At 34.8% G+C, this 14,749-nt stretch overlaps 1 protein-coding gene across 1 annotated transcript in view; it reads right to left on the reverse strand.

The window, feature by feature from the left end:
* Positions 1-14,749, reverse strand: part of LOC111043285 (WD repeat-containing protein 35) — a 99,516-nt gene that overhangs the window by 20,123 nt on the left and 64,644 nt on the right. The window contains exons 16-18 of the mRNA XM_039422917.1: positions 7,537-7,740; positions 4,091-4,234; positions 3,001-3,148 (exon numbers count right to left, since the gene is read on the reverse strand). Of these exons, the coding sequence (XP_039278851.1) occupies positions 3,001-3,148; positions 4,091-4,234; positions 7,537-7,740 (496 nt within the window). The remainder of the gene's footprint in view (positions 1-3,000; positions 3,149-4,090; positions 4,235-7,536; positions 7,741-14,749) is intronic.

Raw genomic sequence — 14,749 nt, forward strand, 5'->3', positions numbered from 1 at the left:
CAATTGCCTAGTACTCTCAAGTCAAAAAAACAAACATTCACACAAATAACTTTCAAAATTGAATTTCGAAAAACTCATCTACCTTATATAAACATTTTCCAACAAGCAAATTCTTTAAAACCCGTTTAAAACTCTCATAGTCAATTACTCTTATCTCATTAGGGAGAGCATTAAAAAGTTTAATAGACATATATTGCCAATTCTTTTGTGATCCTGCATACTGACAATAATTGTACCTGTGTGGGAGAGAGACAGAATTATTTCCAGCTGTGTGATAATAATCAATCAGCAAGAAATTTTATCTAGCTAGACAACTTTTAATCGATTTGATCTACATATTCTATTTATATAGAATATGATATTCTTATTGTTATGTATTCTATATATAACTTGTTATATTCTATATTCTATTCTCAATAAATGAGGTTTGTTTTGGCGTTAAACCGTAAACCTCTTTGAGTTGTATTATTATTTTCACGTATTTTTAATAAATATTAGGACCGATATAGAGTTATCACCGCCTTCTCTACTATAGATAGCTGTGATGAAAGTCTTCCCGGTGTATTAAATTGTTGATTATTGTTAATAATGAATGATTAATTATTGCCGGCCAGGATAGCCGAGATGACTAGGGCGTTGTGCCCTGAAGTCGGCTAGTGCTACCTGATCGTGTGTTCGAATCCTGTTGAATCTCATCGAAGAGGCATCAAATGCCTGAACAAATCCCCCTCGCACAAGCAAAAGTCTCATGATTAAATCATCCGCGATAAAAAATATACTTTAAATATGTCTTTATATATTTGACAATGATTTAATCGTAAATTATCGGGGAGTTCCTCAGATTCGCCAGTTCTCAAATTGTCTAGTGCATAATATTAGATGATCAAAACCTAAAAAGATCTATTTAATCATGGCTTTATGTGATAGGAAAGGCTAGGGAGGTTAGGTTTTGGCTTTTAAATGACAAATTATATTATTGAAATGTTTTGATAACTTTACATGATAAATACAAATAACGAAAAATTGAAATACTTGCACATTTGGAGCACCAGACAATATGAATGACAACCAATTTTCGAAACAGAGACTAAATACTCTGGTAATTGATTATATTTCTAAATTGTTGAAAAACGATGTGGCAATATTTCGGAGCTAGAAAAGGATAGCGCTATCTGCTTTGTCAAAAGTTAGACAAGGATAGCGACACCAATTTTAATCAAATACTGTCACTGTAACGTGGACCTCACTATAAAACATGAGACAAATACTGTGCTGACTTCATGACGTAAATCTGACAATACTGACGAGAAATTAGGAGATACCGGGTTCGATTCCCGGGCTGGCAATTAATTTTTGAATAGTAGCTATTATCGAATTTTCACCTAGCTGTTAGCCCTGTTGTCAATATTATTTGCAGTGGCACAAGTCTTTGGGGTAGTTTACAGCATATTTAACTTTGGATTTTCGTTTAATACAGCAGATAACCAATGCTCCGCAAGGGTCAAATTGAAAACGTGACAAACTGAAAACTTGACGTAATGAAATCTTAGAGAATTGGAAATAGGCCTATAATCATCCTCGGTAAATTGAGAATCTATATGCGAAATTTCAAGTTTTTTAGTCCAGTAGTTCAGACTTGATGATTTCCTATCCCGTACGTGTATGAGCAAATTATTTTCTTTATTGAATCCTATAATATTAAACGAGCAATTTCTGTTTATATGTTTAGATGTTTATATTTCACCGGATATCACGAAATTCAGAACATAGTGGGTCTATAATATAAAAAATTCGATTGCACTAGATCTCATCCCTGGGAATACTCGCTGAAGAACATTAAATGGATAGTTATTATTCATTCTTGGAAAAACAGTTGATAATAATTATTTCGACGTTTGTTGATGATGGAAGTGAGTGAGTGAGTCATGTGTGTGGGACTGTGTCAAAATTATGACTCGGCTGTTGAACTTTTGTAATCATTCAATCAGGTACTTAGTGCCGGTTGCAAAAAAGCCGGGTTATTTTCCAATCCTGATTAATTCCAGTAGATCCATCTTTTTGAAATGGTCTTTTCTGATTTGGTTCACGTGAAATTAATCAAAATTAAAATTTAACCGACTTTTGTGAAACCGGGCCTATGTGAGGGAAATTTTTGCATTCCTCTGGAAATTAATCTCAATTTACTGATTAGATAGAACATTTCTGTATAAACTATGAATGTTATTATAATAATTTCTTCTTTCTTAATAATTTTTTTATGCTTTTGTACTCCAGATCAAAGATCGATCCCCGATATTTATAGAACAGAGTTTGAATAAATGCAATTGAAGGGGTTATAATACAAGGGGTCCAAGAGATTGGACTAATATTGTTAGTTTCGAGAAAATTGAGCCTAAAGTTTACTTACATTAATTAATTCTTCATTCATCAAATGAATATAGAAATTATATTCACCTATTCCTATAACTATTCAGTATACTTTTACCAAATCAAACGTACAGTTTCATGTCTCAAATTGCTCTCCTTTCTCAATTATCAGCTAAATAGTGATAAGAAGTATCACTTGTACCCCTTGTTTACCAACGAAGACTCTATTGTCCAGCTACACATAAATCTATCAAATTTAACAGCAATTGAACAATGATTAATGACCTCATTGCAATATTATCTGATTCGCTAATTAGTCTTTGAGGTATCTTTTGCTTGGTGACATGGCTTAATCAAGGTTAAATTAAATTTGATGGATACGAGCAACCGTTGTCCTGTTAGCAAGGGATCCAAGTCACTTGGACCCCTTGCTTAATTAAATAAACAGCTGTTTGAAAATGTAGTTTTAAAATTTTACACCAGATGTCAGCACTGATTAGACTTACCTCTTGTATACTAGATTTTTACCACTCTCAGCTATCGATTACTGTAGCTAACTCAAAAAAATGAAAAAATGTCACTTGGACCCCTTGTATTCTGACCCCCTCAAGTGCCATGTGTAGAAATGCTGACCTTGACATAAGTGATGACGGCCTGATGACACATGCCGACCGACACGAATATCTCGCCAATCTGGGGCAGTAGAGGGTGCTTCTCAGGCAGTGACGTCATCAGCATCTCCACGTTATTCGCCTTCTCATAGTATTCCTTAGCACTCAACCTGCCACCACAATCATACAAAGTTTGTTCAATTTTTTTGGTGCGGGCTACTCGTAGCCGAGTCAATGAAGAAATTTATGCGCAACAAATTAGGGGAAAGCTGAATTTTTGCAGAATGTTAGTATACATAGTGAATAGCCTGGAACCGAAGAGTCCCCATCGTTACACCGCTTGCAAGCTTTCAAGACCTTTAAAATTATGAATCATAAATCAAACTTTTTGGTGTCCAGTTAATCTGCACAATATACGTTTTTTCGCGCTAGTAATTGGTATAGAATTGTAGGGAATTTCATCCTCTATAAGCCCTGCACAGTCTCAAATGAAGATGAAGGAATAGAAGAAGCTGGGTAATGATCAAGTATTATATAGGTAGGTGACAAGTGAATTTTCCGTTAGAACAGTTCACCAATTGCTGGTGTCAGCGAAATGATGTCCGATATTGTTCCTTAGGTTACTGAGGCTCCTTACCCGAAATAATGACAATCAGAAAATAATAAGAGAAAGAAGAAGGAATAGAAGAAGTTGGGAAATAATCAAGTATTATATAGGTAGGTGACAAGTGAATTTTCCGTTAGAACAGTTCACCAATTGCTAGTGTCAGCAAAATGATGTCCGATATTGTTCCTTAGGTTACTGAGGCTCCTTACCCGAAATAATGACAATCAGAAAATAATAGGAGAAAGAAGAAGGAATAGAAGAAGTTGGGTAATAATCAAGTATTATATAGGTAGGTGACAAGTGAATTTTCCGTTAGAACAGTTCACAAATTGCTAGTGTCAGCGAAATGATGTCCGATATTGTTCCTTAGGTTACTGAGGCTCCTTACCCGAAATAATGACAATCAGAAAATAATAAGAGAAAGAAGAAGGAATAGAAGAAGTTGGGAAATAATCAAGTATTATATAGGTGGGTGACAAGTGAATTTTCCGTTAGAACAGCTCACCAATTGTTAGTATCGGCGAAATGATGTCCGATATTGTTGAAGGCAGTTTCCATCTGCGAGTCAGTGCTGCCGGCTCCCATCTTCATCAGCTGAATCACTCTGAACCAGTCGCCCAGTTGCTGACGCAGCTGAATCGCCAAGTCCCTGCAACCGATCCAGTACGGTAACAACTAAATAAATAACAAGTTTAATAGCATCAATGATCCCATTCAACCAATGCTAACACTTACTATTCAAAGTGGAGTTCTAGTTTTATTTTATTTCATTGGATTATACAGTTTCCCACGAACAGATAACAGCCAAAGACCACATACTCTACGTGAAATTTGAAACACAAAATATCCAGTGAAATTTTTTTAAATCGACCTTAGTTTCCTAAATCTTTAGATTTTTCAATATTTTCGAAAAACGTTACTAATTATAAAACCTATTCTAATAAGTAATAACCCCTATTAGGGATCGCCGCCAACCTGTCACCCCGACAACTAAGCTCCTCGCAATTTTGATCACAGGCGTCAACCAATCCCCTGGCAAAATATACCATAGCCTCCCCGACAGCTAATCCCCTACTAGAGCGAAGGAGCTAATGTTTGTCGGGGGTTGTCATCGACAACCAAGCTCTTAGAACGCTCACGGCAACCAAGCTTCCCGTCAGTTAAGCTCCTCTCTCAGGAGCTCAGTTGATGACGTCAACCAAACCCCTCGAAAATAGTTTTAAAAGGAGCTCAGCTGACGGGGAGCTTGGTTGGCGCATTCCCGCTAAGGATATTTATTTATTTATTTTCATACAAAAAATATGTGGAGGCAAACAGGTGAAGCCCAAAACTTGCCTCCTTAACATAAGTTACATAATACAAATGTTATAAAGATATATAAGAGAGTTTTTACTATAAGAGAGTTTCTAGAGTCTGCAGCAGCTCCTCCATGCGTACAGGGAAGCTTCCCTTGCATGAGAGTATTTATTGTCAAGAGAATTAAATTAAATGTATATATATAAACTTGGAATAAAAACTTATACATTAAAAAAAAAATCAAAATCTTAGTGATAAACTGATTATTATAAACATATACAGTATAAATCTTCAAATAAAAAATAACACAATGAAATGAATGAAAATAATAATTCCTTGGAAAAAATCAATGAAGATGAAATTAATAATAAATTGATAATCAGTACAGGGAAAAAATGAAAAGATGCATTAATTATTACAAACTAGAAACTCGATTAAATCTAATAAAAAAATATTCTACAGAGAAAAAAACGGTATTAAAGGAGTTGTCACATAGAAGCGGTTTTCAAGATGAACCTGATTAATTTAAACTCATTGGATTGCACTGAGTGCTTACCTCTTAAAGGTGTTCAGACCATCCGCATAAAGGTCTATTCCATATCCGAGACTATTCATTAATCTAGGGATTCTATTTAGAGAGGAGGAATACCTATGAACTGTTTTTGACCTGGGGATGAAGAACAAAGAGTGACATTTACGGCTTAAGACTGGGACGGAATAAATACTTTCGAAGTGAGATACTGTGAATCATTCTGTTGTGAAGGATGTTGTAAAAGACAAGAACAGAAAATAAATCTCTCCTGCTTTTCAAGGAGGGCATCAAGAAGGTCCTTCGCAATTCATCTGATGGGAAATCAATAGCACAAGACTGTCCATATCTCTTGAAAAATGTGTATCTCAGGAATTGTCTTGTAAAAGACAAGAACAGAACATAAATCTCTCCTGCTTTTCAAGGAAGGCATCCAGAAGGTCATTTGCAATTCATCTGATGGGAAATCAATAGCACAAGACTGTCCATATCTCTTGAAAAATGTGTCAGGAATTTATTTTGAACTCTCTCCAATCGCGTGGTGGAGACTATATAGTGCGGATTCCAAACTGGTGCTGCATACTCCAACACATTCCTGACCAAAGTTTTATATAGATAGAGAATTGACCTCCAATTATCAAACCATGAGCAAGTTCTGCATATAAAGCCCATCATCTGATTGCTCCTACCAATCAGTCAATTTATGGATATCCTGCTGCAGTTCAATACAGTCCTCAACAGAATTGATCACCTTGAAAATCTTGGTGTCATCAGCACTCATGTCACACAGCAACAGAATTGCCAAGTAGACCAGGCAGCTCATTGAAATATACGAGAAAAAGCAAGGGTCCCAAATTTGACCCTTGGGGAGCTCCAGAAAAACCGCAAATGGTTGCAAAGAGGGAGATATTTCCAACAAGATCCATATAATTTGTTCCTTTGTTTGACGTTTTTGAACTTTTAGGGCCGGTTTCCGAGCTCGGGAACTATAAGTAGTTCAGGACTTACAGAGTCCAGGACTGAAATAAGCTCTCGGGTCTAAATTGACTTTCTGAGTAACGATTTTATCTTCTAAAATCCGGAGTCTATCAAGTTCTCGACTTATTTGAGTCCAGGACTTTAACGCATTAAACGTGAGGGAAATTCACAATATTTTGCTGTTTTATTGTTGGCATTATAGCAAAACGGAAACAGCTGATTACAGCGGGACAATTCAAATGAGCATGCTCTCCAAACTATATTGTAAAAGTACGTTTCGATTTCTTTGTAGGCTTATTCAAAGCAAAACCTTTGAAAGTGATTGAATAAACATTTCATTTTACGTTATGCTATTATTGATCATTGATCCTAACCAGTGATTTTGGAATAAACATTTCATTAGGCTATTGAGTTTGAAAACGTATTTGTTTTGAAAAAACTGGAATAATAATTTTATTATTGTTACTATTATTAATATGTTGAATATGACATTGAATAATAACATAAAGATTGGAATATAAATTCCAATGCAATCCTTGTATTATTTTGCTTGAACATTTTTAGGTTATGTTACAGTCGTAAAATGATGTTAGTTTCTTACGCATATTTCTGATATACGTAATTTTATTCCAAAATGAACTTGCAAACTATAAATTATGGATTTAGATGGACTAATCCAAATAATTTAGGTATTCCATGATATCTATTTGGCTTTTTATCTACTCCAAGACAATAACTGAATTGTGTTTGCTCAGTTAAGTCTACAACTTGAATTTAAACTCTACCCGAGTCGAGGGTTTAAAATCGCTGTTCTAAGTCCTTGACTTGACGATTTTTGATAAATCCTTGACGTAGAAAGAGGCGAGAATCTAATTCAAGTCCTGGACTTATAAGCCCTTCACTCAGAAAGCGAAATTATAAACTCCAGGGTCTAACATGATCTCTAAACTCCAGAGTCTATTTAAGTCCTCAACTACGTTAACGCTCTGACTCGGAAAGCCAATTTTCTGACTCCAGAGTTTAAAGCCAGTTAAAGTCTAGAACTTAGCTAAATCACGAGCTCGGAAACCGGCCCTTAACCCCCAAACTGTTTGAAATGGATAAATAACGATATATAAGTGTTGACAAGACCGCAATAACCAAGTTACCTGCGATCCAACTCGAGATAGAGTCGCTCGGCCTCGTTGAAGTCGTTGAAGTGGGCGGCGACTAAGACACGCTTCAACTGGTCGCTGGTGACCTGCGACAGTCGCTTCACCAGCTGGATGCCTGCGTAGTCGCTACATCTGACAAACGCCGCCTCTCCAGTCGCTAGGTCCAGCTTCTTTACGGCTGCTTCCGCTAGAAGCCGCCTGTATTGATAAATAATTGAATAAATATATGAGTCAAGTCATTCAATATCCAAAATATTCAGATTAAAAATGAAACAATAAAACAGTCGAGTCTTTTAACTGTATGAACCAAGCCACATAAAGCGTTTTTCAGACGTTTTTGCATTGGTGGCGCGTGGCGGACGAGTCGGCAAGGCAAGGCAGGAAGCTCTCCAATTAGCCGATTATTATCTGATTCCCGAACTTCAACCCAATCACAGCCCCTCAACCCGATCGGCGAGCTTCCTGCTCTGCCCTTAGTAGAATGTTGTATTAAATTTTCTCACAATAATCTCAGCATTCACTATAGTGAGGTCCACGTTATAATGGCAGTGAAGAAAGATAGGAGGAATACGTTGCCAAGTCTCTCCATTTTGTAACTGAGTGTACATAGCTGTTACTCAATTCATCCCATTAAATTTGATCTAATAATAATTATCATTCCCTTAATAAAATAATCAATAAAATGTCAAATTACTCAAATTTATCAAGAAAATATATTTTTTCATAATTTGATTCAAAACTTTGCTTTCATAACAATGCTTTTCAATGAAATTATTATTTCTATACAAACCTGAAAAGGCGGCTAATTTAAAAAGCTGTGATAGGCTACATCAATTTGAATTTCAGAAAACAGAAATTTAGTTATTTGGTAGGTATTCTATTCCAATTTCTTTCAAAAATAATAGAAAAATAGAAATCCTATTTAAAATAAGTAATTTCATTGGAAATAATTCTGAAATAACCTTTCAATATTATTTATACATGCTAACCTATACGTGTAGGCTAACTAAAGCATGGATGAAGTCTAGGATAGTTGGTTATCAACTTTTAAAATGCCATTTCAGGTATTTTAATTTGTGTTTCTCATACGGTAATGTCTGAAAATTATTTCATTATTTCAAAAATACATTTTAAATCAATTATACGACTTGTGTATCAAAGTATTTTGATAGGATGAAGAAAAAAATGGCGGCTGAGAATTGTTTGTCTACTTTTGTACAGTCACTGTCAAAAGTAAAAATAAAATATTCTGGCAAACAGACAACATTACAAAGCTAGAGAGAGATAACGTTATCTGTTTAGTTGTAAGATAGAAAAGGACAGCAACAGTATTGTCAATCGTACACTGCCATTATAACGTGGACCTCACTATAGTAGTTCTGTGAACAGTAGCCTCGCCCAGTTATTAACCACAGCCTCCTCTTATACTGTCCATCAGAGTAAATCCTGTCTGTATGTCCTGTCGGCGAGATATCGGTGTGAAAACGGCTAATGGCTGTTGGGGTTGTTGTATCAAAAATGCTTACATCAAAAGATAATCTCCTTCAAAACATTCTAGCAACAGGTCAGCCCTAGTTGGAAGCAGAGAAAGGTCGAGAGATAAATACTATGTTTACTTTCAGTTATTAATTGCATGCGTCATTACATGCAATTAATAGTCCACACGATAGCTGATTTATGATGAATAATTCTATAGTCTGATTTTACGATAATATTGGTGTTCGAAGGAGACTCCTTTTCCTTTTGTATTATCCTTAAAATGCGAAATTTCAAAAAACCTTATGCATACGTCGACGCAAAATTCAAAAACGAACATGCCTGTAAACCTGTATTGCCGCGTTTCGCCGTAAATGCGCAACATATAAATATAAAGAGAAATGAAAAGCCGTAGACTTGAATCTTAGACCTCACTTCGCTCGGTCAATGAGAAAACTTCAAGAAGTCTACTGTTCACAGAACTACCAGTTAGAATTGATTTAATTATTCTAGAAGAATAATAGTTTCGTCTGTGATCAGCTGATTGATCACTGATCCATGATAGCTGCGTGTGTTGTTACAGCATGACAAAGCCCGACCACATATGGCCCTTCTCTCAGTTCAAAATATCCAGGATATCAAATTTGAATGTATCATTCACCCAACTTATCCTCCAGACCACGCCCCTAGTTACTTTCATGTGTTTGGAAACTTTAAAGATCCTCCAGACCACGCCCCTAGTTACTTTCATGTGTTTGGAAACCTTAAAGATGCAATGGGAGGCAAGCATTTCCAAAGTGATAAAAAAGTGAAAACCGCGGTGCACGAGTGGCTACAGGTACAACCAGGAGAATTCTTTAAACGTGGTATTCATGTGCTTCCAAAGAGATAGAACACTTGCATAACACGTCAAAGAGACTATGTAGAAAAATGATAAATGAGAGTTTTACCTAGTTGTCAAGATAAATAAAGTATAACACTTTTAAGGTTTCGGTTTGAATCACCCTCGTAGTTTGGCGGCACCTATTAATAAATGAAGTTATGTTTGTGTTGACGTTATGACCGAGACCGCAATAAGCAAGTTAGACTGTAGTTGTTTAGTTGGATCAGTGGCTGAACCTTACGCACAGAGGGTGCGCGAGTAATAAACAGTTGACCGAGCGAAGTGAGGTCCAAGATTCAAGTCGACGGTTTTGCATTTCTTTTTATGTTTATATGTTCCGCATTTACGGCGAAACGCGGCGATAGATTTCCATGAAATTTAACAGGTATGTTCCTCTTTAAATTGCGCGTCGACGTATATACAAGGTTTTTTTGAAATATTGGTTTTTAAGGATAATACAAAAGGAAAAGGAGTCTCTTTCGAACGCCAATATTACCAATTCAGACCATAGAGTTATTCATCATAAATCAGCTGTCGATTGAATTGCAATTAAGCTGCAAGCTGTCGATTAATTTCATGCAATGACGCATGCAATTAATATCCTAATTTAATATTTGGTAAAAATCAGCTCGAATTGCAAGCGATGAGGTATGCAATAGATAACTCAAAGTAACTTATTATTTTCTCCCGACTTTTCTATGCTTCAAACTCGGTAAGCTTTTAATGATAGTAGCATAGTTGTTTACAACATATCGATATCGATATCGATGTGCAAACAACTAATGGCTGTTTCAAATGTTGTATCGACAATAATTATTAATATTAATTATAATAGTTATTATCATTTGAATGCTAATTATTTGTTGTAAACAACTATGCTACTACAGTATCATCAAAAGCTTACCGACTTGAAAGCAGAGAAAAGTCGGGAGAAAATACTATGCTACTTAAAGTTATCAATTGCATGCCTCACTGCATGCAATTAATAGTCTACACAACAGCTGTTTTTTCACTAAGTTAAATTGATATATTGAATTGCATGCAATTTATAAACCACTCGACAGCTAATTTATGATAATTCTTTAGTCTGATCTTTACTCTAATATTGGCTTATGAAGGAGACTCCTTTTTCCTTTTATATTATCCTTTAAATGCAAAATTTCCAAAAAACAAATCAGATAAAATCATTTATTTCGCCATTAAAAAAAACAATCACAAATAAAGAGCAAATCAAATATGAACAATAAAAACCTTGTATTGTGCCTGCACTTTTTAAAAGATAATAGATAAGATAATTTTGAATAAAATTTAGAATTTAGAAATAGGCCGGCACATCTAGAAAATACCTGAGTCTATACCTAATTCATGCAGGTGAACGGGCTAGAGTCAAGAAAACTTCAATTAATCTTGCCATGCCTGATTTAATAGGTTTATACTATAGAAAAACACTACAATTTGAAATAATTGAAAAATACAAACAGCTTCAATAAACATTGGCAACTAAAATCGAACAACAGAAACAACAATTTCATGTTACCTTGTTGACATTCTTCATCTGATTCGGAGGCGCATTACTATCCCCGTCTAGATAGCAATACGTCACAAAACCAAACAATATCAGTCATCAAATAACAAATAATTAACTTCAACATAAAATTACTCAAGAAAGAAAAGCCCGTTGAACCCAAGTTTCGTCGATAGTAACCCATATAACCCATTTCATAATAATTTTGAATCCCCACTTTTGATTGACATTCTCGAATGAACCTGTGTTTCACTACACTGCACTTTCGTTGGTTTGTACGTTGCTTTATCGTCGGGGTTACAGTACCTTGTTTTTGGCGGTGAGCTTTTACCGGTTGAATTTGGCTTGACGGCGACGTCCTCTTAAGTCCCTAGACCTGTCGTCTGAACGGGTGTCTTGAAGCGGTGTTACATAAAGTTGCGGAACCAAAGGGGTGGTAGTACAAGAAGTTGGTTTGGGGACACACATGAACCGCTGTAAATAAATGTATTACAGCATTAATTTCTAACTCTTCCTACAATTCATCAAAAGCTAAAACAGGAGTTATCTATTGATTACAATTAATTAAATTCTCTCATTCTATTTGAATCCTCATTTTATATAGATTTTTATCTTTAAACTACTGATTCTTTTTATCAGAATTAATGGATCTTTCTTCACAAATAATTCAAATTGAAATGATGCTAACTTATATGATATTTTTCGTTTGGTTTGCGAAATCAAATATAATTTTTCATATAGTAGCTCGGCTAGTATTGTTGGAAACTTGTGCGCCAGCCAACATTTATTTTATTTATTATTTATGAACTATAGGACGCAATCCAAGTGTAAATAACGGGCATTCGCCCAAAACTGCTCAGAACCTTAATTAAAAATGAACATTCCAGAGTTTATGATTTGATTTACCTACAAATACAAGTCCAAAAACTAGTATCAACTGAAATTATGAATTTATCACCTAATAAAACAAGACACTTTATAACACAATAAAAGAAAAAAATATTGAAAATTTCACTTTAAGGAAAGATAATGTTTGCCTTATAAGATTCATCTTGTGGAATTTTTACCTTTAATTAAATAAAATTAGTAAACACATAGAAAGTAATTTAAATTGTATTAAAATTTGAACATTCATTAATATTAATTTCCTGGAAAAGAAAAACTTTCTTCTTCGTCTATTAAGATTTCTATCATAAAAAATTTACTAAATCATTCAAAAGCCTTAATGACATAAGAAAACAGAGTCTGAAAAATATAAATTAAAAAATGTCATAAACTCAATATGAACAATTCTTAAAAGTTTCATTTCAATTTAAAGGCTATCTTCCTGACTTTCAGCAATACTCTACGATAATATATCTCCAGGAACAATAACTCAAATGTAACGTAACTGAAAACTTTCTATACTTCTGTAGAAAAAAATTATAAGTATCTTCCATCACTAATAAAATCAAAAGGATTATTCTCAATCAATATTATTAACTTGAAAAATAACAGGCTTTGTTGATAAAATCTTTTGATTGAAGTTTCACTTAATTAATTTCCCTAAATTATATTTTAACCTTATTTTACGTACCTTAGCGGTTATTTGAAGAAACAATTATTCGTACATGATGAAGAAACACAATTAAACCTTTCAGGACATGGCACTACTAGTAAATTTAAACATTAATAAAAGATAAAACTAGCTCCTACATTAACTAATGAAATAAACTTATAAACCTGCCCAAAAAGGGGGAAACATAGTGACTACATCTTTACTCTCGTAGTGCTCCTAGCAAAGTGTCCTCCGGAACGTAATCTGGTCTCTCGACTGGGGAATCCCCACTACTGTATTTAGAAACAGGTCTCCTATTGGGCGAATGGAATCAATTTGACCAATCGTCGCGTGGCTTCTACAGCCTTTGGACCAAATAGTAACTGCAAAATCGGTAGTTTGTTATAATTTCAATGCTTGCTGTTTTCCAACTTATCACATTTTATGTCGCGACAAGAAGGCTAAGTTTTAGAGATAATTCCATAATCTACATTCCTCGACGACTCGGAGCCACAATTTTTAAATATCTATCATGGGAAACTCGAAGTCATGGCCGTTCATAATAGAGAGAGAAAATAATTTATTTCGCTAACTCACTTACAATAATGGCTCTAGTCTATTGCGTATTAAATTTACTATTATAACTTGGGAAAAGGCCTGAATTAAAGAGAGTGCCCGGCACACTCCCCTTCCTTCCGGTGTGAAACACGCAAAAAGAAATCTAATCAGGATATGTTACCATAGAGGCATTCTGTATGATTTGGAGAGTCGAATTTCTGGATTGATAGTAGGATCCAATTTGAAGCGGGCCCTCTTCAAAAGAAATCTCTTTAATCATTCCGAAATTCAGCAAAATGTATAACTAATTGAGATTTGTGGCAAGAGTCTTTAAAACTGTGGCAAGAGTCAGGACAAAACAATATGGACGTGTCCACCTTTTAAGTAGGTACTAAAGACGGACCGAGTATAATAATCTTGAATACTTCAATCACTTTATTGAGTCCCTGGTTATTTTCTTGGCAAACTCTAACAAGGGAAAACGTTTAAAAGACATCATAGTTTTAATTGGTCCTATGTTACTCTGCTGTTGTAAAATATGAAGTACGTTGATTATAATAGTAAAGGATGAAACTTTTTCACTCAGCTGAATGTATTGAAATCTAACTATCATTACTATAGAGTTGAGAGTGCAACATATTTTTAACAATATAAAGCAATTCAATAGGCAATACTATTCTACATCGACTACGATTCAAAGATAACAATGGTTGAAATTGCATTATTAGATCAACGCGAGAGCTATATGACACAAGCGCGATTTTGCATTCCACAAACATGAGAAAAACACTTTTCATTATAATATTCCCGTAGGAAACTTTTACCACAGAACGCTAGTCAAAACAAAACTATGATATCGGGTGCCAGGCTATTATTTATCGCAAACTCAAAGTACGTGACATTTTCTCTAAACAATGGAAGAATAATTCTCAAGGCATGATTCAATAATATGAAAATTCAACTCGATCAACTAGCTTAGGACTGCTAATGCTCGACTTCTGATTATCAACATTATGGAATTTACCAATACATTAACACATTAATAGACTACTATTACACTATTACTGATTCTCAAGTTCACTGACATTTCCAACCTTACTGGAGCCTCACATAATTATTTCTCAACAATAAACTTCATATCCCACTAGTTTCAATTACTCAACTAGATCTCAAAATATCTCAACTTATTCACATGGAAAACTTGATTGCAATTTTACTATTCATCATT

This window comes from Nilaparvata lugens, chromosome 3, assembly GCF_014356525.2.
Source record: "Nilaparvata lugens isolate BPH chromosome 3, ASM1435652v1, whole genome shotgun sequence".
NCBI lineage: Eukaryota > Metazoa > Arthropoda > Insecta > Hemiptera > Delphacidae > Nilaparvata > Nilaparvata lugens.